The following is a 24,452-nucleotide window of genomic DNA, read 5'->3' on the forward strand; positions in this document are numbered from 1 at the left end:
GTTTCCTGTGTTGCCACAGTCCTTATTTACAGTATACCTGAGTAAACGATTTCTTTGAAAAGTCGAGGGCTATGTTGGTTGGCCTAAGCTTAAACTTTCCACTCGTTCTCCCTGGAACACTGACCATAGCGACTGTGGTGGTTTCTGGCCCAACTGAAGGAAAATTAAGGTTTCTGCATTTAAGTATTTTAAGTGGTTTGGATAGATTTTAATTCTTTTTATAAGGTATTTATTCTGGGTTGTCTGGTATGAATGACAGAACCATGCTGTAGTCACTTTACTGTGGCAGTTTACCTGTGGGTGGCAGTTTTCTGTAGTCCTTGACACTGATGCTTTAGATCATTTTCCTTACAAAGTCCAGCTGGCTTATATGGCTAGAATAGGAAAATCGATTTGGTTGTTTAATGATTTTTTAAAATAATTCCCATTAAAAATTTCTGATGTTAATACTTTAAATAAACATGATTGATTAATATTTTTAAAAGAGGTAAAACACTCAGAGACCTAGAAAACCATGGATGGCTTCCTCTTTAGTCAACTGGAGCCACAAAAATGTCAGAATCACAGAGCCAATCAGAATTCACCTGAAACCAGACACTACAGAAATGATCTCATTTATATAGAAAGAATTGGCTGATGGGAAAGGATAAGCAAAGTTGCTCACCACAACCATGAAAGGACTCTTCACAACTGGGCATAGTGACTCAAAGTGCCAATTTCAGTGCTTGGGTACATTCCTACAGGATCAAGCCCACCCTGCTCCATCCAGTAAGTCCATGACATTTAGGTCTGCCAGATTAAACTGAGAAGTCCTATTTTTCCTTTTTTTTACTATATAATATCTACTTGTGAGTACATTGTAGTTATCTTCAAACACACCAGAAGAGTGTATCAGATCACATTGCAGAGTTCTGTAAGTACCCATGTGGTTGTTGGGATTTGAACTCAGGATCTCTGGGAGAACAATTGGTACTCTTAATCCGTGAAGCATCTCTCCAACCCCTGACAGATCCTGTGGCAACATACTGACTAAAATTCTCTGTACATTCATTCAAAGAGTTAATATTTCCAGGCTTGAATGACAATGGTACATTTATAACTTAAATGAAGTATTTCATAAGTGACACTGGTCTCAGATATTGAAGTGGTGGGTGAACTATCAGAAATAGAAGGATGCTGCAGGCCCCTGTATATCTATGCAGGATAGCAGTAGATGTAATTGCACTTTTTATATATAATACACATAGCTTTCCAAACCTATTTATTTTTATTTTAGTTTGTTTAAGATTTATGATGTATAGAGCATTCTGCCTGCATGCATGCTTACAGACCAGAAGAGGGCGCCAGATCTCACTGTAGATGGTTGTGAGCCACTATGTGGTTGCTGGGAATTGAACTCCGACCTCTGGAAGAGTAGCCAGTATTAACTGTGGAACCACCTCTCTGGCACCATTACTTCTATTCTAATCTGCCTGGTGTCTCCACCAATTTTCTTATGAATGTTCTCTTGGCATGATAAAGTTTGATTTTAACCTGTGCGCTCAGAAGGGACACACATCTGCAATGACATGTTCATTTGGGGTTTTGTATTTGTAATCCAAGATCTTTTTGTTTGTATTTAGCATGGAACTATCTATGTAAACAAGGATGTTCTCCTCCCTGCCTCTGCCCTCCTGCTTGAACTCTTGAACTAACAGTGGACCACCACCATGAAAAATCACAAAAAAATCCACAAAAAAGCAATTAAGTGCCTACTAGGGCGTTATGAAATATACTATCACCTTAGATGATTCATGGCATGGCGTATAGATTAACAACTTGTATCTGGATATTTCGAGGCATTGTTCCATTGGACTAGACAGAAGACTCTGGCATGAATTTTCTAATGGCGCTGAGTGTCCTTTCATTTTTCTGAAAGTCTTTTGGACTTATGCCAGAGTGAGGGATGTGCACGAATCTCACTGGAAATTAAGTGTCCGTTTCCTTTAAAGCTGAGGTTGGTTTTCTTTCGAGAGAGGAGTGCTTGTGACTGGGATGATTCAGGTCTCCTCCAGCCAAGGCAATTGTGAGAGAAGACATCGCTCAGGTGCACTAAATTCTCACTTCCACAAGGTGGCACCCCATACCTAGCAAAACATATCCTCATTTCTTCAGGACAAACATGTAACCCTATTTGGGTAGAAGGGGTCAGAACAAGACCACTCTTCTGTTTCCCTTTTATTTATTAAGTGGTGATCACCCTTATAGACAGCATACTGCTGTGGTCAGAATGGAGGAAGGGGATAATTTAAGGCCCGTCACTAGTAGGAATTAAAAGTATAGTATACTTTTAATAGTATAACAACATTTATGAAAATTCCAACGATATAATCATTAAGGAAAATTTGCAAGCTGATTGCCCATTAATTATTATATATCAATTGTATAAAAAAATCAAAGAAAAGCTATTGCTAAGGAGTACTGATCAAAAAGACTGCATATTTTTATTTTTTCATTTTAACTTGGTTTCAAACGGCATGTGTGTGTTCTTACATTTTAAATTGATGTGAACAACGAGAAACTGTCCAGAGGGATAAAAAGAAATGATAGAAGAGGTGAGGAAAGGAAGGACAATGGTATTGAGAGGCAGAGATAGGTGCAATATATGGTGTATACATATATGAAAATTAGACACACACACACACACACACACACACACACTTGTGCAATAGCAGCAAGGTCCTTAGCAGGTAAAAGAACTTGCACACTAGTATGATTATCTGAGTTCAATACCTGGGACCCATGGTACAAACATGGACTGAATATTGTGGCACATATGTGCACAGACACACACATATCCACTGGCAAAGAAAACTTTGAAAATTCATAAGCATTTGACTTTAGAGGCACAAGGATCAGGAGTTGGGAATGAGGTCACCCCAACATTCACTCACCTCAGAAAACCCAAGAACCGAAATTGAGCTAAGCTAATGAGTCCGATTAAAGTGTGGCAAATGCAAGAAAAAAGAATTTTAATTGCAAATATGTACGGCATAAACCACAACAAATATTAGGTTAGAAATATCAAATTGCTGGTCCTTTATATTAGTTGATACAAAGAAAGTAACAAAGAAACAAAAAAGAGAGAAAAGAAACTAAATGACAAACTTATGAAGGGAAGTAGAAGCCATCAAAATAAAGGCAGGGAATGAAAGAAAATGGGCTGGAGTGCCATGCTTGAAGGAGGAAAAGACTTTACACTCTCTGCTCTGATGAAGCTGACTGAGATGGTGCCTGCGGGTCCTTCACAGGCGCTTTTGCGCTGCCTGCTCGGCTTGGGCACAGTTGTTTGTCCTCTTGTATTCTGTGCGGATTCCAGGTAAGGCGGGCAGTGGGAGAGCCGGGTCTCCAGCTAACTGGCTAAGCTGCTGTGCTCTGTTGCAGCTTGAGCAGGGAGCTCCTGAGTCTGCACAGCCGCTGCCACAATGTTTCCACCACACTCCTGCTTTCCTCCCCTGTGAAATCCCCTCCTGAGTCAGGTTTGCTGCTTGCTGTTGTCCTGAACTGCTGCCAAAGAAAAACAAGCTCGTTCCTGAAGAACTATTGCTGAACAGGTCCTCTTCCCCATATCCTAATAACTTTTCTCTTCCATTAACTATGATGTGGGCTACTTATTAAAAGTAGTTTGCAAAAAACTTTGCCTCCATCCTGCTGTAGTAGAAATAAGGAAAAAGGAAGCAGGTCCTTTTGTACAAAATACTTTATCAGAGGTCTTAAGCTCCTCAGGCTTCCTCAAAGAAGCTCTGAAGGCAATTTTAGGAAGTATCTAATAATATTGTATGTGATAAAAGAAAAGAGGCCCTTGGGTCAACTAAAATCCAACTTTATTGGTCTGGTCTCTTAAACTTCGGTGCATCTATCCAGGCTCTTCTGGCTTTTGGAGTCTGTAGCGAGAAGTAATGTGTGATTCTCATAGGAGGACTGACTTCGTATGTTACCAGTACTTTTTCCCTTGCAGCTTTTATTATACTTATTTGTTCTCCATGTTTACTGTCTTAGGAAATATATGCCCAGGGGAATTTCCTTTCGACTCCAGTATATTTCATACTGTGTGCTCCTTTTATTTTGATGAGTCTCTTGTTTAAGTTAAGCACATTTTCTTCTATGATTTTGTTGAGAATTTTTGTTTGTTTGTTTGTTGGTTGGTTTTTGTTTTTGTTTTCTGTTTTATTTGCCTTTGACCCAAGTTTATTGTCATCCTTAATATATACTTTATTGTCTTTATCATTATTATATTTGTTATTTTGCAGAAAAATCCTGTCTATTTCTTGGATGTTTTCTTCCAGGATTGACTTCCTTCCTTCCTTTCTTCCTTTGCTTTTCCTTTATTCCTTTCCCCCTCCACTCTTTTCCTCCCTTTGGATTTAAGATTTCCTCTATCTACGTATCCATTCCTTCTATCATCTCTTCAATGCCTGAGGTTCTCTATTCCATCTGTTGGAGTCTGTTATTAAGGTCTGCCTCTGAGAGACTATTTGAGTTCCTACATTTTACTCATCCACATCTCTCTGTTTAGGATTTCTTTATTCATTTCCTTCCACAGTTATTGTTTTCACACATTTCTTTACTTTCTCTTTAAAGGCCTCTCCCATATGTGCAAATGCTGTTTTGCAGTCTTTTTTTATTCTTGTTCTTCAGTCATATTGACATATTCAGGGCCTTCTGTCATAGTGTTGATGGGCTCTAATAGAGATTTGAATGCCCTGGCTGTTACTGGTTGTGTTTCTATGCTGGTCTGTAGTTATCTGGGCTTGGGAAGATTGTAATTCTAGGTGCAGAATCTGCTTTTGTGTGTAGAAAGTATTTGATCCCAACCATGGATTTCTGCCCATCCTTTGCCCAGTTAGTTTCTGGATAAAAGATTCACACTAGCTTTATATCTGTGATAATCCTTAATCAGCACAAGAACTGGGCAGATAGCTATCCTCTATACTATTATGCATATTTTTCCAATAATTCCGTTATATAATTTGCCATGGTTTTGTCTGGGATGCCTTAAACTCCAATTAGTCCACTCACACGGCCATTATTTAAAGATTCTTACCTCATGGTGGCTTCTCCTCTATTTACGTTCTTCTTTCTACCCCTGTCTGTCATGGTCTCCTCCCACCCCCAAGCTGGGAACACCAGGGAACACCTGGCTTAATTCTGCACAGCTTTTGACTATAGGCATTTTAATTTAAAATTCAGAAATAACTTGGAGGCAAGGTCACATAAGAGTATGCATTGGTGTTTTCTTTCTTTCGTTTGTTGTTGTTATTGTTGCTGCTGCTCCTGTTTTTATTTTGTCTTTTTTTTTTTCAGAGCTGAGGACCAAATCCAGGGCCTTACGCTTGTTAGGCAAGTGCTCTACCACTGAGCTAAATCCCCAACCCCGTTGCTGCTGTTTTTAATTTGTCTTTGTTGGTTTGGTTGGTAGGTTGGTTTTTGAGACAGTGTTTCTCTACTGTATTAGCATTTTCAAAAGCCAGTTGCTTGATTAAGATATCTGGGGTCAGAGAAAGGCCTGAGTGTTAGTATTCTGCTAGCAGCCTTCTGATGAAGATGTAGAACTCACAACTCCTGCTGTGCCACACCTGCTTAGAGGGTGACACGCCCCCACCTTAATGATAATGGACTAAACATCTGAACCTGTAAGCCAGCCCCAATTAAATGTTGTCCTTCATAAGACTTACTTTGGTTTGCTATATGTTCTCAGCAGTAAAACCCTAACTTCACGGCCCTCTGAAGGATCATTTCCCCAATGTAGGGGACTGCCAGGGCGTGGAGGGCACACAATTTAGGGCAAACATAGTCATGAGCCTATTGGGTAGCGCTGACCTTAAATATTAAATTATCATTGTTCAGTTCTGCAATCGCTGCCAACTGTAGGCTGGATACAATGGGGGATAGAATGCCATATACATCTAGTATAGGGCAAAGGGAAGGAGCGTCATCCAGTCCCAGCAGTCTCTAAGGCTGATTTAGTTAAGGTCTAATTTAGAGTTCTATGTATCCTTTCTACCTGCCCGTAACTCTGGGGATGATATGCATAATGAAGCTTCCAATTAGTCCCCAAGATCTTAGTTAGTCCCTGACATTTCTGAAATATGAAGGCAGGCCCTTATCTGGTCCTATTACCTTAGGTGCTCCAAACCTGGGAAAATCTCTTCTAGTATCTCTATCCGTCTATCCAGGAGGAAATGTCCACAAAAAGCAGCAGGTATTTTGAGCCATGTCTTTCTTCCTTAATCTCTATAAAGTCAATTTCCCCAGTAGAGGCCTCCAAGCTCTTACCTCTCAGTCAGGAGTTTGGATATTTGGGGTGACTGGGAGTGTTGCTCAGCTGATAAGCTTTAAAGTTTGTCATTCGTTTTACTCCCAAGTGAGTGACTCTGTGGATCTTTCTGAGAAGAGTTCTTGTTAAAGAGATGGATAATATTAGCTTACGTTCACTCGATCATCACCGTCCCAGTTAACTTCTTTTTCTGCATGTATCAGTTGATCTAGGTGATTCAGGTAGAACAGTATCCAATCTAGAGATGCTGTTTTCTTCAAGACTATGTCCTTAGCGGCCTTGTTAGCTCATGTGTTATCTCTAGCCATTGGTTTCTTTTCCCATGATGAGGGCTTGTGTTAATGTTATTAGCTTGGCCCTTTGAATTGAAGTGTCTGGAGGAACAGACTGAGTCCAGACTACCTCCATTTCCAGTGTCACCACTGCCCCTGCTCTCCTCTGACCCTCATGGGTAAAGCTGCTTTTGTTAATAAACCAGATCTCTTCTGTCTCTGACAGAGGAGAATCACTTTGATGGAGTGGACAGTCAAAATCAGAGTTGGGCAGCAGAATTGCATGGTTCGGGGAAACAGGTAGCTAGAAAATATGTTAGCCAAGATAGATTAATAAAGTTTGATAATGAAACATGTAGGCATTACTGAACAGCAATCAGGATTTTGTGTGTGTGTGTGTGTGTGTGTGTGTGTGTGTGTGTGTGTGTGTGTGATGAGTCCCAAAGTTAACTTATCCGCATCTTTATCCAACAGTGCTGTGGCAACAATAATAAGCAGGCAATCCAGCTGTCGCTGAGTCCAGTTTCTATGATAAATAAGCCATTGGCCATTTCTATGGTAGTCTTTTCCCCTGGATCCATGGCTTTGTTGGCTAGAGGGGCTCTAATTCATTCTTCTTGTCTAATCTGCACTCTTCTATAATCTTTGCAACTTTTATTAGCTTGTATCTGTAACTTTTATCTAATATTTGGCACTAACTAATTGAAGAAAGCCCTGTACTAGAGTTCTCTGTTTTCTCTTATTTAATATCATATCTAAACACTGGCCAATTATTGTTTAAACCTGCTTACAGAGCCTGGTGGCAAATCTGGAGGAGATCCCTAACCCTTACACCCATTAAACAACCAACCTGGGTGGGTTCCCTGTGGGCCCAAGGGCCAGTTTCTTGGCCTATGTCTGTGGTGAAGAGAACCTGTAAGAACTTTTCGGGGGAGTTGGTGTCATGTCCTGAATACAGTTTACTCTACATTATGCCATCCGGTGGCTGGTCCCTCAGGGGAAGAGATGCCTCAACATGAGCCTACCAGAGGCATCCCCTTTCTTTATATAAAATAAATCTTTTTCATCTTAAAAACTCAGAGACCACATTTACTCGGACAGGGAGCATGCATTTCTCTTGGCAAGAAGGATATTCATTTACTGAACAAAAGATGTGAGCAGGAGTCAGTTGCAAACTCTGTTAATGGATACATATGACCACTTGGGGCCTCTCCTGTCATGGACCCTGGATGCCAGACTGCACTGTGTCTGCCCTAGGCAGAAGGAGAGGGGAAGAGGGGATAAACCGGTGAGAAATGTAAAACCTGGAGCTGGTCCTGAGGGAAAAAGAAACTCAACAAATGACTGCTGAGAATTGAACTCAGGACATCTGGAAGAGCAGTCAGTGTTCTTAACCACCGAGCCATCTCTCCAGCCCCAAAGCTAACACTGTCAACACGGATGGAGCTAACCGCTAGGCTGGACTCAGATTTTGTTCCCCTTGACAAAGAAGTGTTAGCAGGGAGGAGGAGGGAAAACTTCTGAAACACTATATCCTCTACTGCTGTCACCTTGGGGGGGTCCTGTGGCCATTTAACATCAAAAGCAGGCCAGTCTGAGTTATATTAAGTGGTCTTTAGTCCTAACAACCTGTCCCATGTCAAAACATGTCCAAGTCCAAGAACACAGAAAACAAAAGAACAACTAACACAAAGCGCCCTCTTTCACAGCTGAAGTACACAGACCAGCCTGTCCATGCCACGGACAGGATAACTCAGGCTATCTGCTCCAGCCACTGGCCAGATCAAAGTCCTGTTACTGAGGCTGTCCGAGCCCTCCTTAAGCTTGCACATATGAATCTAACCAAAAGCAGAACACATGGAAGCTAGATAGAGGCAACATAGACAACTGTGGTACATCGCTCAAGCTGTCACTTCCCCGATTCACCACTCTCCTGTGGGTCCCCCACAAGAGGGGAGTTTACTGGCCAATACACAAAACATGAGGTGCGAATTGAACCACTACCTGAACCTCCTGAAATGTGACACACAGAGGAGGAAATCTATGCAAAAACAAGAGTTTAGTCATTCCAAAATATCAGGGTCATCCCATTTCAGAGAGAGAAGTCCATGAGCAGAGTCTACCAGGGAGTTATATACTTGCAATTAAGGTACAATTCAAACAATTGGGGCAGAGTTTGGACAAAGGTAACTAGATAGGGTACTATCAGTGTGGAGAGGCAACCTCCAAATTGACTTGCACTCAGTGGGCTGTTCTGGGACTTTCTGAGGGAGTCGGATGGGGAGTCACAGGAGGCTTTTTCAACAGTCTGGTTTGCAGCTGTTGCAGGAACTACACTAGCTCTACTCCTCCTGGAAGGGAGGGGTCCTTCTGTGCTCAGAGGTTTGTGGTGGAATTTTCCCACTGGCCTCAGATTGGCCCCAACTCTGACTCTTTCATGGGGACTTTGGATCTGGAAAGCTGTGGAAATGCTTTAAATAGGGCTTAATGGGCTATCCTAGAACAAATATGGAAGACTTTGTTACTGAAAGTGGTTTAAATTGTGTGAATCTGTCCCAAGCCTTCTGTGAAGAATTTCAATATTTGCCTAGAGACTCTTTGGGGAGGTTTTATGGTAAAGAATGTGGCTACCTTTTGCACTTGTCTGAAGAATCTGCCTGAGACCAAGGTTATGAGAATCAGATAAATTGAATTGAAAAAGGAAGTCTCAGAAATACCACTATGTGGCCCCCATAGTCTCATATGTTTGAAGAAGCCTCTGGAAGCCTCAGAGTGGAATGTGCAGGTTTGTATATGCTTGGCCCAGGGAGTGGTACTATTTTATGGTACGTCTCTTTGGAGTAGGTATTTCCTTGTTGGGTCAGGTGTTTCGCTGTGGGTCTGGGCTTTAAGACCCTCATCCTAGCTGCCTGAAACTGAGTATTCTGCTAGCAAACATCAGATGAAGATGTAGAACTCTCCGCTCCTACGGCACCATATCTGCTTAGATGCTGCCAGGCTCCCACCTTGATGATAAAGAACTGAAGATCTGAACCTTTAAGCCAGCTCCAATTAAATGCTGTCCTTTGTAACATTTGTCTTAGTCATGGTATCTGTTCTCGGCAGTGAAACCCTAACTAAAAACTTCACATAGATGCCTGGAAGTCTAGATAATTAGCATGCAGACCCCATAAATGTGTCCCTACATACCTCAAGAAACACTTTGTTCAGGTATGATCCATTGCCACAAATTAGGAACACGATGAAGGACAAACATCCACGGTAGGGGCTGGAGAGATGGCTCATCATTTGAGAATTTGTTTCTCAAAAGACCTGCAGGGCACCTAACAATCCTCTGTCACTTAATTTCCAGGTGAAACCCAATGACCTCTTCTGGCCTTTGGGGAATAGCACGCACAGACCTACAGAAGGCAAAACACTCATAAATGTAAAATAAATCAACGACAACAACAAACAAAAACAAAAGCACCCAAAGGAGGGAAAACCAAAGGAGAAAACTCATGGGGCACCTTTGCCTGGATATTTTGTCCAGCTTTTAAAGAAATCTAGAAACTGAATTGTAAACTCTGTGGTCTGCTTGAGTTGAAATCCCAAATGGAACATAGAACATTGTCAAGAACAAAAGTCATCATCCTAATCAAGAACAAGAAAACAACCAACCATAAAAACCCTATCCCCTGAAAGGTCTTGCAATTAATTATCTCTTCTGTGCAGTTACAATTGATATCATGTTTGAAGGAAGCCAAAAGCAAGCAATTCTGTTTCATGAGTGCTTCTATACTCCCTATAATATTGTTTTATTTCCTGGCAGATACTACAGAAAAGCTGATGAATATTCCATTATTATGTTCAACACTCTCATCCACAAAAGACTATATTTTAGCGGTAGCTAAATATTTGATAAGGATACTGCATTGATTTTTTTTTCATTATGAAGTTGGTATTCAGAGTTGGACACACAATCTACACTGAAAGTACAATTGTCTTTGTATCTCAGTCTGACTGGGAAGTAATTATGATGCCCAATCCCTGTGAGAATGCAGAGATCCATCTCTGCCTGAGAGCTGTGGGATTTCAGATGGTTACATCACACTTCAATAAAGAAGGTTCTTAAGAGTGACAAGTTCGAGATCACTGTTTGATTCACAAGGATACATTCGATTTACTCAAAAGTAACAGGACACAAGGATTCAATATCTGTGGTGTACATGGTCTTGCTGGCCTCCTCACAGAACCTCTTTCCCTCCTCACAGGATGCTTGCAGTTCAGTCTGCTCCACCAGCAGTTTTCTGTTCTCATTCATCAAAATCCTTACATTCTTCTTCAATTCATTGCATTCATTCAGGAGGTGGAAGTTTCTGATGCTGAATCAAAAACAAATAATGGTAAATCCCAGGCAGTTTCTGTTTGCCTGCCACTCCTGCAAGTACAATCATCCCTTCAAGGGACCTCGTCCCCAGGCATCTCCAGACGAGAGCCACAGTTTACATGTTAGCACCAATTAGAGGCAGGTCAAATCCCGAGTCCGCATTCCACGGGAATCAAAGTACTTCAGAAAATCCTGACACTAAGAGGGTATATATACATCAAAGAAGAGGAAATGATGCATATGGGTGCTTATGTGTTCATGGTATTCTAAAGTCATTGGCAGGTAGAGGGCCAATCCCCTCTGAGGGCTGATAGAAGACCCAGCAGCTATACAATCTTCCCATGTGTTTCTCAGGGATCACAGATTTTTTTTCAAAGTCATAGCTGGACAGAAGTATTCCCTGCCTAGTGCTGGGGTCTCCTTTCTGTCAGTGACTCACAGGTAGGATTTGTTCTCTTGTGTGAGCTCCTTGTACTCCTCCATGGCATCACTTATCCAGTTGGTCATCTTATGCATATCCATTGTTCTCATCCCATGTTGGGATTTAAGCATTGGCAATTCAACACTCAGCCTGTGTTAGAACATGACCCAAGGAACAAATAACTGTCTGAACTCATGATTTCACAATTAGATGAAGAGTAAATAAAAAGTAGCCAATAAAAAATTCAAATTCAAGGAATGGGGGCTAGGGAAGAAAGTGGAAAACTCAAAGACCAAAGCAAAAACACAACAGTGAGACTCAAACCATCACTCTTCCATAGAAAATATATCTCTGCAAATCAGCACACATTTGTTCTGAAATAAGTAATCCTTAAAAGGCTGGTGAGATGCGGTCCTATAAAGACCCTCTGTATAGGAGGGGGTAAAGTCTGAGAGCTGCATGTTTGGGAATAACAAGTGCCAAGAATTTATTCCCACAGTGACCTTTTCTAGGTCACAGTAAACCATCCTTGGATAATTAAAAAAAGAAAATAAATTTCAAAGCAGGAAAATAAATAAATAAATAAATAAATAAATAAAATAAGTGAAATCAGAGTGTTCTCTGGACTACCTAAGCCCATTTATATAACACAAACTTGCTCCTTCCTATTGGTGCTGGTTAAACTAATTATCCTGCGCATTGGACGGCAGAGCTAGGGGACCAAATGGAGGGAGCCGACCTTCAAGATCTGGCCAGGTCAGCATGAAGGAATTGAACAGTTGTGTAAGAAGTATAAGATGTTTCCTCCAGTCTGTGCCATAGCCTTGGGTCCAACAGAAAGATGTGATGACATTTCTCTTGTTTTGAAAGCAGGGATTCTCAATCCTTGTTACATGACTCCCAGAGGCCATAACTACTTTTTACAGGGAAGAGGATTCATAACACCTCCTCCCCTCAGGAGAGCCCTATGTGCCAGCAAGGTAAACAGAAGGAGCAAAGTGCTCTGTTGATCAATGACGGCCTCCATGGACTCATCACTATCATGATCTGCAAACTGTTCATCAAACAAATCCTCAGACCCAATCAAAGGTCCCAGACTCCCTGATCCTGAGCAAAACACACACAAATACTTTCACATCCATCCATACATACCAACCCATATACAAACATAATTAGAATGCCAACTTTATCGTGGAGGTGCCATAGAATCAGTGTATAACGACCTAAATCAGAGTAAGAGTGATGACATTCAGGCATTTCATTCACACACTTAGATGCAGCAAGTGTGACCAGGTCCTTCCAGCTGTTGAAAAAGACCAATCCAACTCCAAGGAGCTCAGGGTCAAGTACAAGAGAGGTTGACCCTAAACACACAGCACCTAGCTTCTCTCACAGGCCAGCACCTGCCAAGGCTCCTTAAAGTCCAGGATGAGAGGTGAAACACTTTCTGGATGTGAGGAAATCTTGGCTTAGCAGAGAGAGCACAAGACAGTCAGTAGGTTACAGGGCATAATGACTACCTGTAGTTCAAACCATCATTGACATAAAGGTCCGGGATTTGAGAAAGTTCATCCCGCTCGATTTTACACTTCTGGATTTCAGATTTTACTTCCTCCAATTTCTTTATACGCTTTTCATGGTTACTGATGAAATTTTCTGATGATGCCTTCCGAATAAACCCTGTAGATAGATAAACACAAGTGAATGTACATATTGGATAGCCCATGGGCAGAAAAGACCATTCTGAGTCTCAAAAATGAGGTTGAGGAAGAGGAAAGGCTGGAGACTTGTTGAATCCCTGAAAGAGAAGAAAAGCTATCTCTAATGTGGACTCTTAAGCTATTTCCCTCTTCCCAACCTCCTTTGCCATACATAAGCCTCACTCACTATTACATGATCCCTCATACTGAAAGATAGAATCTACCTCAGACATAAACATTTGGGACATTGTCAGCAGATATCAGACGTGGAGCAGGTAAATCCTGGAGTTCACAGCACCATCAAACCCTAATCGTGTGTTCAAGCTTAAAGTGTCTGCGACCTCAATTCATGACTAGGGGGTTCATCCTTCCTTGTTGTTGTCACCACAGACTTAGTAACCTACAGGAATCTAGAGGATGAAGTGCTTCAGCACCCAACCATGAATGGGCACATTGTTATCCTCATAGGGCTTCCTCCTGGCACTCCTTGGCAGTAGAAATTAAAAAGCTCATAGAAAAGAAGCTGCAGGCCTGCCAATTCCTGGCTCTCTGTCAAATTACTCATCAGGACTCTTGACTCTTGGTCTGCAATTGACAAATTCCAAGGCTCCTGCTTGTAAGGCCGACTCCTGAAAGGCACAGCTCAAACCTACCTCCTGGAGGAAGTTCCCCGACTCTACCCAGTACTCACTGTGCCTTCCCCAGAATGATTTCATTCTTCTGTACTTACAAGACAGGAGGCCAGCTTTCTTCTGCCTCGGTCTGGTCTCTCCTTGGTCTCCCCTCTCCTTCTGAACGAGCTTGAGCAGCTGGTGAAACATGCCTGTTTGTGAACCCAAAAGGCACTGAGGGAATCCCACAGGCAGTTGGTGTCACCACAACACTGGTGACATCACAGAAGATTCTAGTGCTCTCTTAGATACAAGAGATTGTCCAAGGAAGACATTACTGATGATGTCACTGGGAAGTTCTATGGCCTACCTGCTACCCAGCTCTCCCAAAAGCAACCAATTTCTATGGGGCCCTTTTCTGCAGCCTCTCCTGTGACCCAGGGAATATCCTTTGGCAACTTCTCCTCCAGAGTTAGATATTTCTCTCTGCTTCATCGGATGTCATCAATGCTCTTGATGGGGAGAGTTGATTACAACCCTGAATTGGAGAAGAGATTTTTGTTAGTATCTAAATCTCTAGGGACCACAAATGAGGACGATTTCTATCAATAATAAATCTACACCTGAGACGATGCACATACATACAGTCCAATTCCCAAAGTTTTCCTGTTTCCTAGAGGCCAATATATTTCTCCTATAATTTTAATTTTATAAAACCTGAATAATATTAGCTTATTGTGCATTCCTTGATAGCCAGTACTATTTCCACATACACGTCCATGTATTTCACAAAGTCAATGTTAATAATCCTACTTTTTGCAATAAAAACTCCCTTCTCTTTGGAATATAGGGGATCAACTACAGGGCAAATATAAAATCATAAATTTCTATACCTTCTTTTACATATTAAGTAGGACATCATCCCTTTCTCAAATATAGTCAGACAATTAAATTGGTCATCAGTGAGTAAAGGTCAACCTGGAGTGCGTGTTCCTACATTGTAGCCCGACAGCCATCACTTCTCCAATATCTGTCTTCCTTAATTTCCAAGTCCAGGCATGAGGATATTGGGGGTTGCCCCTTGATACTTTACTCCTAGCAAACATAAGAATCAGCAGGATGGGCAGGGAGTCGAAGGGCCTGAGGTCAGGTTAAACCTCAATTTTAGTGGGTCCATAAGTTCAGGGGAAAGTCCATTTGGCATTGTCATCTGTGGCTTCTGTGTTCTTCTCCTAGGTTAGCTCATCTGTGCTATGACGCCTCCTAACCTCACAGACGTAAGAGTCAAAAACACGTCTGTCTTCTCTGGGAAGGGCTTTGCCTCTGACTCCCACCTGGAGTTGGACAACATCGCTATACAAAGCTCAAAACAGAGGTGTGGAGATGATGGATGCTTCAGAAGTTTAGGGTCATTTCTTCCAAATAAGGCACATATTTTTCCAATGTAATTTTTCCTTTGTTCTTTCACTCTTGGTGGCTGGCTTCTTTCCTGGCCTGAAGTATACTGGAGTCCAATCTTTTGGATGACTGAAGCATCTTTTTTTGAGATGACAGGCCCACCAAGGGGCCTGCTGCATACAGGCTCCTATCACCAAGGAAGTTGTTGCTACAGAATCATAGCATGGTGGTAGCAGCACATGATCTCTCACAGTCTTCTCTGCTGCACTTGCTAAAAGAATAATCGGGTTTTTTTGTTTTTTAATATTTTATTGGAAATACCTACAATGCTGGTCAGAGTTGATACATGCCTTTAATCCCAGCACCCATAAAGTTTTTTTTCTTTTTTCTCTTCTTTTTTTTGCAATTGTTGTTAGAATTCCTGTTGTTTTCTTTGGTAATTCCCTCTATTTGCTCTGTACCTAGAATGTTAAGTCCACACTCTTCATGGCCCTATTCTTCATGGTAAAGATTTTGCTCATACCACCCACACCACACATGATCACATTATTTACTTTCAAAGAAGGAAAACAGGAATGAAGAAGAGAGTTAACGTGTATGGTCTCAGGTAATCAACACATCATGAGTGCAGGATGGCATCCTAGGGTTTTGGATTACCCAAGCTTCTGGTTTTGAGATTGACAGGCCTCTGCAGAAGTCTCCAGTTGAGTAGCAGAGAGTCTGGAAAGGCTGAAATAATGGCTTCCCACGCATGGAAAAGGCTGCCCTTCAGTGCCTCTGCAGCCTGAGGCAGAGGTCTGCCAAGAGCACAAGGGCACTTGACCAGAGCTGGTAAGGGACTGCCTTTTGGATGATCTGTGAGACCTGGATGAACAGAGGCCTCCAGAGTCCTGATAAAGGGAAGGAGAGTCACATAGATGTGCTGGAAACAATCGATCTTTGGGCTGCAAGTCGTGCATTTATCTTTGCTGTGTAAATAGTATTTGTAAGTGACAGAGGCATCCTACTTTATCATGTCTAGTCACTCTAGTTGTTAAAGTGTTAGCTAGTGTAAACATAGTAGAGTTACTACAACATTACACTGTGTCCCATTTTGTTAAAGAACTTTATTTTATTTTTTATTTATACATATTTTACTTATTCACATTGCATGCTGCTCACTGCCCCCTGACACCCGGTTACTCTCTCCCACAATCCTTCCCCAACTCTCCTAGTATATTCTTCTCTGGGTGTATGAGGGCCAGCTATCACAGTAGATCCCTTCTTCCACCAAAGCCAATTTACCCTGTCCTGGGGCAGGTGCTGAGGATGCTGGTAATGGATGCCTTGGGCTTTCTTCATGCTCCAATTTGCTGGCTTTGGGAAGTTCATGCAGATTTGTCTGTGAACTTGATACTTCATATAGACAGCACACAAGAAGCACTGATTTGGATAATGTTCTTGAGAGTATATTTCAATCAAACTTACTCCCACTAATATCCTAAGAATGACAAAGGTAATGGGACACTATACATCTATTCCAGGAGTTTCCATTTCTGAGAGAAGCAGAATAGAAGCCCACAAATTGGCAAAGTTAAGTGAGGTCACACAGGGGACCTAAGAGCACACTGCTGCTTTCCTAGAGTGTATCCTAGAGGCTTATGGTATCTATACACCCACAGATCCATATGCACTGAACACCAGGCTATTCATTGCTTTTGTCACTCAGTTTGCCACAAATATTAGAAATCCCAAAAGTCAGAGAAATTTGGAGGTATGAATAAGTCCCAGGGGCTGGAGTAAGCTCAAAAAGTCTGTGACAACAAAGAACTGAATGAGAATCAGAGAGACAAGATGCTCACCAAGACCATAGTCGTATCCCATTAAGAAAATATGAATAATAAGCCATCAGGTGAAAATATAAAGTAGGAGGTCAGAGCCCTAGGAGGTCTATCCTTTGCCCTCAGGGAAGCAGCCATTCTCTCAGCCATTCCAGGCCCTCGGCCACACAATCAGAGACTTCCCCAACAACTCACTGACCTTTCTCAAAGACCTATCTGGGCTTCTCCCTGAAGAATAGGACATGCAGAGTCCTTGAGGAGCCGCCAAGAGGCCTCCTCCACACAGGCTCTTTGTGGGCAAAGGAAAATGTTCCTGCGAATCTGCCATGGCAGCAGGAGTTTCAACCAGGCTGCTCTTAGTTCCAGCTCACTGGATGCAGGCCTGAGGCCATGGGGTGTCTTGGAAAAGAAGAAGCACACACTACCTCACTGCTCTCTCTGCTGGCGAATGCTAGAACTGTGATAGGACGTGTGTGTTTATTAGAAGCATCCACAAAGCTGATCAAAGTCAGCACACGCATTAATCCCAGGATTCAAAATTTATGTTAATCGTTGATGTTCTTGTTTTTTGTTTGGTTTTTGTTTTTAATCCCCCCTCCACAGCTAATTGCTCTATACCTAGAATATTAAGCACATGCTCTGGAGGGACCTATTCATGTTAGGCAATGCTTTTATTCTTACTAACCACTCCACAGATGATCCCATTATTTACTTTCAAATAAGAATACAGTCATAGAGAAGTGACAACCAGTATGCTCTCACAGAAGAAACACATCACGACTATGGAATGGCAACCCAATCTTTTGCATTTGTTATGCCTTTTTAAATTTTTTTATTCTTTATTTGTTTTTAGTTACATTCAAATGTTATAGCCTTTCTCTGTTTCACACCCATATCCCCCTACCCCATCCCCCTCACCCTGTTTCTCTGAGGGTGTTCTCCCACCCACCCAACCCTTCCTGCCACCCTGCCCTGACATTCTCCTACACTGGGGCATAGAGCCTCGCAGGACCAAGGGCTTCTTCTCTCATTGATGCCCAACAAGCCAATCCTTTTCTACACATGCTGCTCGAGCCCTGGGTCTGTCCATGTGTACCATTTGAATGGTGGTTTAGTCTCTTGGAGCTTAGTTGGTTGGTATTATTGTTGTTATGGGGTTGCAAACCCCTTCAGCTCCTTCAATCCTTTCTCTGCCTCCTCCATTGTTCTCAGTTCAATGGTTGACTCCAAACATCCGCCTCTGTATTTGTCATGCTCTGGCAGTGCCTTTCAGAAGACAGCTATATCAGGCTCCTGTCAGCTTGCACTTCTTGGTATCACCAATATTGTCTGGGTTGGTGGATGTATATAGACTGGATCCCTAGTTAGGGCAGTCCCTGGGTAGCCTTTCCTCAGTCTCTGCTCCAGACTTCATCTCCACACTTCCTCCTGTGAGTATTTTTGTTCCCCCTTCTGAGAGGGACTGAAGCTTCCACACTTTGGTCATCCTTCTTGAGCTTCATGTGGTCTGTGGATTGCATCTTGGGTAATCTGAGATCTTGGGCTAAAGTCCACTTATCAGTGAGTGCATACCATGTGGGTTTTCTTGTGATTGGGTTTCCTCACTCAGGATGATAATTATCTGGTTCCTTCCATTGCTGTAAGATTTCCATGAAGTCATTGTTCTTAATAGCTGAGTAGTATTCACTGTGTAGATGTACCCCATTTTCTGTATCCATTCCTCTGTTGAAGGGCATCTGGGTTTTTCCCAGCTTTTGGCTGTTATGAATGTGGCTGTTATGAACATAGTGGAGCATGTGTCTTTGTTGTATGTTGGAGCATCTTTTGGGTATATGCCCAGGAGAGGTATAGCTGGGTGCTCAGGCAGTGCAATGTTCAATATTTGAGGAAACTCCAGACTGATTTCCAGAGAGGTTGTCCAGTTTGCAATCCTACCAACAGTGGAGGAGTGTTCCTCTTTCTCCGCATTCTCGCCAGCATCTGCTGACACCTGAGTTTTTTATCTTAGCTATTCTGACTGGTCTGAGGTGGAATCTCAGGGTTGTTTTGATTTGCGTTTCCCTGATGACTGAGGGTTTTGAACATAACAGAAGGCATTTTAAGAAATGATGCTACCCTAACTGGTGGTCTGCATGTAGTTGAGTGCCAATGGATCCATTTCTATCTCTTTCTACAAAGTTCAGGTCCAAGTGAATCAAGGAAATCCACATAAAACCAAACATGCAGAAGCTAATAGAAGGGAAAGTGTCGCCAAGTTCCTAGAACACATTTGCACAGGAGAAAGTTGTCAGAACAGAATACCAAAGGGTCAGGCTCTAAGATCAACAGTAAATGTATGAAATCTCAACAATCTGAAAACTTTCTTTAAAGCAAAGGACACTGCCAATAGGACAAAACAGCAAGCTACAGATTCGGAGAAGAGTTTTACCAACCCTACATCTGAGAGAGTGCCAAAATTCAAAATAAAAAAAGTACTAAAAAAGGTAAACTCCCAGACTAACAAATAACCCGACTTTTAAACTGGGACAGAGAGCTAAACCAAGAATTCTCAACTGCGGTATCTCAATGCCTGAGAAACAGATCAAGAAATATTGAACATCCTTACTTATCAGAAAAAGGCAAATCAAAACGAACCTGAGATTCTTCATTACACCAATCAGAATGGCAAAGATAGAAAACTGAGGCAGCAGCAGAGTGGGCTGGGATGTAGAGAAAGTGGAACGCTCCTCCATTGCTGGGGCGATTACTAGCTGTATAGCCACTCAGGATATCAATGTGGAGGATAATGGGAACAATGCAAATAGCTTTACCTGAAGACCCAGCTTTACCACTCACTTCAGCGCATATACTCAAACCTGATCCACATATGACAAGGACGTGTGGATGAATATGATCATAGCAGCCTTACTCATATTAGTCAAATGCTGGGAACAACCGCGATAGACCTCAACTCAACTGAGGAATGAGTATACGAAGTGCGCTCTATTCAAACAGAGGAACAGTACTCGGGTATCAAAGATGAATACACCAAGAACTTTGTAGGCAAAGGGATGGAACTGGAAAATAGTGAAGTAACAGACAACGAAAAGGACATAACATGGGATGTATTTAGTGACAAATGGATGTTAGCCCAAAAGTTCAGAAGACCCACTATACAATTCATTGATCACATGAAGGGTAACATGTCAGAAGGCCAAATTGTGGATGCTTGAAACCCACTTAGAAGGGGGGACAACATAATCATGGGAGGCAGAGGGATGGAGGGACCTAGGTAGAGGCAGGGAAGGATGGACAAGGGGCGGGGGGAGTAGCAACAATGAAAAGAGACAAGAGAGAAACCCAGAGGAAAAGTGGGATAAATAACAATAAGCATCAGTGGTGGGTGCTGAACTTGGGTAACCCAAATGAAAAATGAAGAAGTCAAAATCTTCTCATTTGCAGATGGCCTGATTCTATTTTAAAAACTCTAAAAATGTATCACTGTCTCTTAACACTGATAAATACATTCATAAAAGCACAATACAATGTGAACACACAAAATTTCTTAGCCTTCCTTTATGCCAATCCAAATCATACCATGAGAAAAATCTGGGAAAAATTCCCCTTATAATAATCTGAAAATATAAAATTAAATAATGTGGAGTAAAATACTTGAAATGCAAAGACAAATATGAATTAGTTTGAGGTGATCCTAAATAGAGACAACATGTCTCTAAAAACTTAAGTTTCTTAAAGCTGAAAATACATTCATAAAAGTAGTAGAATGCAAAATTAACACACAAAACTCATTACCTTTCCTGTTTACCAAAAACAAACCATGGGAAAGAAATCAGGGAAATATTCTACTCAAAATAGTCTTAAAATATATAACAAAACACCCTGGATAAGCACACTTATAAAGCATACTATTAGTAAGAAGACATATGAAGTACCCACGATCCATCCTGAATACATCTAAGAACTTTCCAGCTGATGTTCTGAAAGACATTAAAGACTTGAATAAATCAAAGCTTTTATATCTTTATGGATAAGTAGATAATATAATAAGGTCAGTTTTTGGTGAATTAATAAAATTAATATAATAGTGATTAGAAAATTTTACTACAATAAATCACCCCCTTTATAAAACTCATGAATTTGACTATAAATATTCTACTATGGGACAAAGGACAACTTTTAAAGTACAAAGAGCTAACATGTTTAGAGAGATAGCTTTAAAGAGAACAAAACAGTCAGGAGGAAAAAATGTCATGAGAAAAAATTTAATAGTTACCTAAGCAGTGTCATGTGGTTGGCAGAGCGAATATTTCAACAGTTTAGAGTGTCCAGGAACTGTGTTTATTGATTTAAAAACTGAGGTTCCATACCTGCAGGAGGAGGGACTATCAGAGCAGATCTCAAGAAAATTCTGAATGTTCAAGTTAGTTTCCTATTGTTATAGTAAAACATAAAAATGCCAATGTGGGAAAGTGAAGGTTTTATTCACCCCATAAGTTATAGTTCATCATCAGTGGAATACAAGATAAGAACAAAAGGCAGCAGTTTGACAACAGAGAGGAACTCTGCTTACTCATCTGCTCACCTACCTTTCTCTATGACCTCTCCTCCCCTTACTAGGGCTGGTACCACCCACAGTGGGCTAATTCCCCATACATCAACTGCCATCAAGAAAATGCCAAAGACACAGCCTGCCAGCCATTCTGATGGCGTCAATTGCTCCAGAATGCATCATTTAGACAACTACAATTAGCCATCACAGCAAGGTATAAAAGGAAAATACAAACCTTAGCCTGCTCCAGATAAAAGTAACACTTCATGAATAGAATTTGAGGTCAAAAGTGAAGTTTCATGTGAGGAAGAAATTAGAAGGAATTATGACAGAAATCGAACTTTATTTAAAATAAAAAGTGACAAGTCAAAGCCACAAATAAAATGTTGGTAACTTTGACCTCTTCAAACCTCTTCTGGAGGCTGCAGGTTGGACGCAGGGCATGGTTGTTGGCTGACACCACCATGGCCCAGTCACTGTTTTGGTGAAGGATTTTCCATCAGAAGTCTTAGCCTTACTACAGAGGGTAGGTCCCAAGTACTAATCATAGTCAGTCAATTGGATGACAGATCTTGTGCTCCAAAGAAATGGAAGAGTCCATTTAGTCATGATTTCAGGATGGCTCTAACTCATTTCAGAGTCATAGATATTGCAAGCATCTAGAACACCAAAAGACCCATTGTCTCACACCAGTATTCTCTGCTGTGCCCTCAGTCACCACGGTAATAATCAGTGGTGAGCTCAATAGTATTATTTGTTCCAGTTTCCTGGTGGTGCTGCCTCCAAACCCTGTTTCTTTGACCCAGACAGAAGCTTCAAGTAAAATAATAAATAATTTTTGCATTGAAAGCCATTGGTAGCTTGTAGTTGTAGTTAACAATGAAGACCTCAAGCAATCTTCCCTCAGTCCTCCTGTTTTAAGTTTTTTGTTTTTTGTTTTGTTTTGTTTTTTGCTTTTGCTTTTGCTTTTTTTCCATTTTGGTGATTTTTTTTTATTTTATTTTATTTTGTTTTGTTTTGTTTTTCTATTTGTTCTATTCTTCTCAGGATGCATGGAGTGATCAAGAAGTTGTCTGAAGAAGTTCAAGTCCAAATTCAGATGTGCAGAAAGCCCCCAGCATTTCTGGCAGGTCCACTGTGTTTGCTGCATTAGGGCTTTTTCCCTTTTGCCTTAAATGTTACCCATTTCCACTCTCTAGCAGCCTTTTATCAAGGCATAATTAGTAACATATGTATCATTATTATTTGAATTTCAATTATCCAATTCTAACTACTCTATCTCCCACTTTAAACCAGAGACAGGCGTTGAGTCCTGTAGGGTGTGGTTTTGATGCTTAGATCAGGAATCTTCCTGTGAACACTGATTCTTGATAGTTCAATAAAGATGCTGTTGGCCAACCAGCTGGGTGGCATAGGCATGTCTTCTAGTTTTCCTCCAGGCAGGCTAGGAGACACAGGAGAGGAGAAGGGATTTAATACTTCAGAGGGAGTAAGAGCTACCAGCCATTTGAGATCTAGGGTTGAGTGGCCATTGGTGGCCTCCCAGACTGGGCTTGGCGTAGCAGGCAGGAGGCTATAACACAATAAGTTGAGAGCAGATTTGGGCTCTGAGCTATGACTAAAGGCAACTGAGCAACTGCGCTGAGGGCAGACTTAGAGGTGTTGAGCTGGGAGTAAAAAGGAGGGCATCTTATTTGGAGGAGGCTTAGAAGAACCTGGCCACTGAGCCATCTCATCAAAAGTATCTTAATGTATGTGTCTTTTATGTGCAATCCAAAGAGACCTGGGCAGGTTTGATAGCTTGGTCTGCCTAGAGCTTAAAGTGAGGAAGTAGAAACAACACTCTACAGAGTCCTATGTGAGCAATCCATGGGCATTAAGGGGCGTATCCAAAGTCACCTTGACTAAGAGAGTTAGAGCTGACCCAGATGTAGCTTTTGATTCTAACCATTCCTTCCTTTTGATCTTTTAGTGTGCCATTTGTTCAAGTATTTTAGTGCGGAGGAGAATATGATTCTAAAGGTTATTCTTGGTTGTTGAATTGTCTTCATCTGAGATTAACCAAACCACAAAAGTAGAGGGGAAATCTGTGAGGGATTTCCATTTAATGTAAATTCAAACTTACTTCTAGTCTGGATGTTTGAGGTAGGAAGTCACACCTTTAACCCAGAACTTTAATCCTGATCTTCTTTTTTCTTTTTTAGTCATCTACAGATACATCATTATTAGGAATGTGTCCTTCTCACTGGAGACCAGAGAAGAGACCTACAGTTCCATGATACTTAAGTGTCATAGCAAGACATCAAAACAAAATGTCAAAGTGTGAATGGAGGAAATTATTTAGGACAGTGTTTTGCAAACAAGTTTTTATACAGATATTCTTGGTAGGAGTGCTCTGCAATTTTGCATTTCATATTTGACTTTGCTGGTACTCTGACTAGGATCAACATAAAACTTCTTGGGATTTTCTTAATCTCCTTTACGAATAGAGATGAATGAACCATCAGCTCTGTCGTCTATGTTATTATGGCTACAGTGAGGACCAAGTATGCTAAAGCTCTTCATCTGATTTTTCAAACAGCGTGCTCATACAAGTGTGAACTTCTGTGGGTTGTGGGAGGGCAAGGTTGAGAACACTGGCTGAGAGCTGTGAATGGAGAAGTGGGACGGTGCTTGCAGGAGGGAGGGAAAGGCCTGAGTGTGGGTCATAAACAAATTCACAATATCCATTGATTTAATAACCATTCAGGAAGTGGACGTCTGCAAAATGACTTGAGCTGACCAGCATGGCAGGAAACCAGAAACAGATTCAATGGGGATTTAGATCAACTGGATGGGAAACATGGGCTTAGAGGCAGAGACATGTCAGCACATGAAGAGTGGAAAATCAAGCCAGTGTTGTCTGTTAAGCTTCTCAGCCCCATGGTTAAAGGCAAACGGCAACAGGTTTTAGCACTGAGGAAAAGAAGAAATAAAAGCCAATTTGTTGAAAATCC

The 24,452-nt window shown here is 41.4% G+C and overlaps 1 protein-coding gene across 2 annotated transcripts; it reads right to left on the bottom strand.

Annotated features, from left to right (window-relative positions):
* Positions 1-10,694: 10,694 nt before the first annotated feature.
* Positions 10,695-13,961, bottom strand: LOC148000753 (uncharacterized). 2 transcript variants are annotated; one of them, XM_087587027.1, is made up of 4 exons: positions 13,809-13,961; positions 12,899-13,058; positions 11,397-11,528; positions 10,695-10,952 (listed from the first exon to the last, which is right to left on the bottom strand). In XM_087587027.1, the coding sequence occupies exons 1-4, from the start codon at positions 13,897-13,899 to the stop codon at positions 10,751-10,753; spliced, it is 585 nt and encodes a 194-aa protein (XP_087443153.1). In that variant the 5' UTR covers positions 13,900-13,961; the 3' UTR covers positions 10,695-10,750. The 2 variants fall into 2 exon arrangements, with proteins under 2 accessions (XP_087443153.1, XP_087443154.1); XM_087587028.1 differs by lacking the exon at positions 11,397-11,528 and having other exon boundaries at positions 10,725-10,952; positions 13,809-13,939.
* Positions 13,962-24,452: the final 10,491 nt, after the last annotated feature.

The sequence above is a fragment of the Rattus norvegicus genome, chromosome 15, assembly GCF_021556685.1.
Source record: "Rattus norvegicus strain SHRSP/BbbUtx chromosome 15, alternate assembly SHRSP_T2T, whole genome shotgun sequence".
Classification (NCBI taxonomy): domain Eukaryota; kingdom Metazoa; phylum Chordata; class Mammalia; order Rodentia; family Muridae; genus Rattus; species Rattus norvegicus.

What these genes read in the sequence shown, in the direction of transcription:
- LOC148000753 (XM_087587027.1), bottom strand. Translation starts at nt 13,899, where the DNA reads ATGTTTCACCAGCTGCTCAAGCTCGTTCAGAAGGAGAGGGGAGACCAA. An exon ending in AATGATGGTTTGAACTACAG is followed by an intron (nt 11,529 to 12,898) that starts GTAGTCATTATG and finishes GTTCTAACACAG; the next exon opens with GCTGAGTGTTGAATTGCCAA. An exon ending in CAAGAGAACAAATCCTACCT is followed by an intron (nt 10,953 to 11,396) that starts GTGAGTCACTGA and finishes TTTTTGATTCAG; the next exon opens with CATCAGAAACTTCCACCTCC.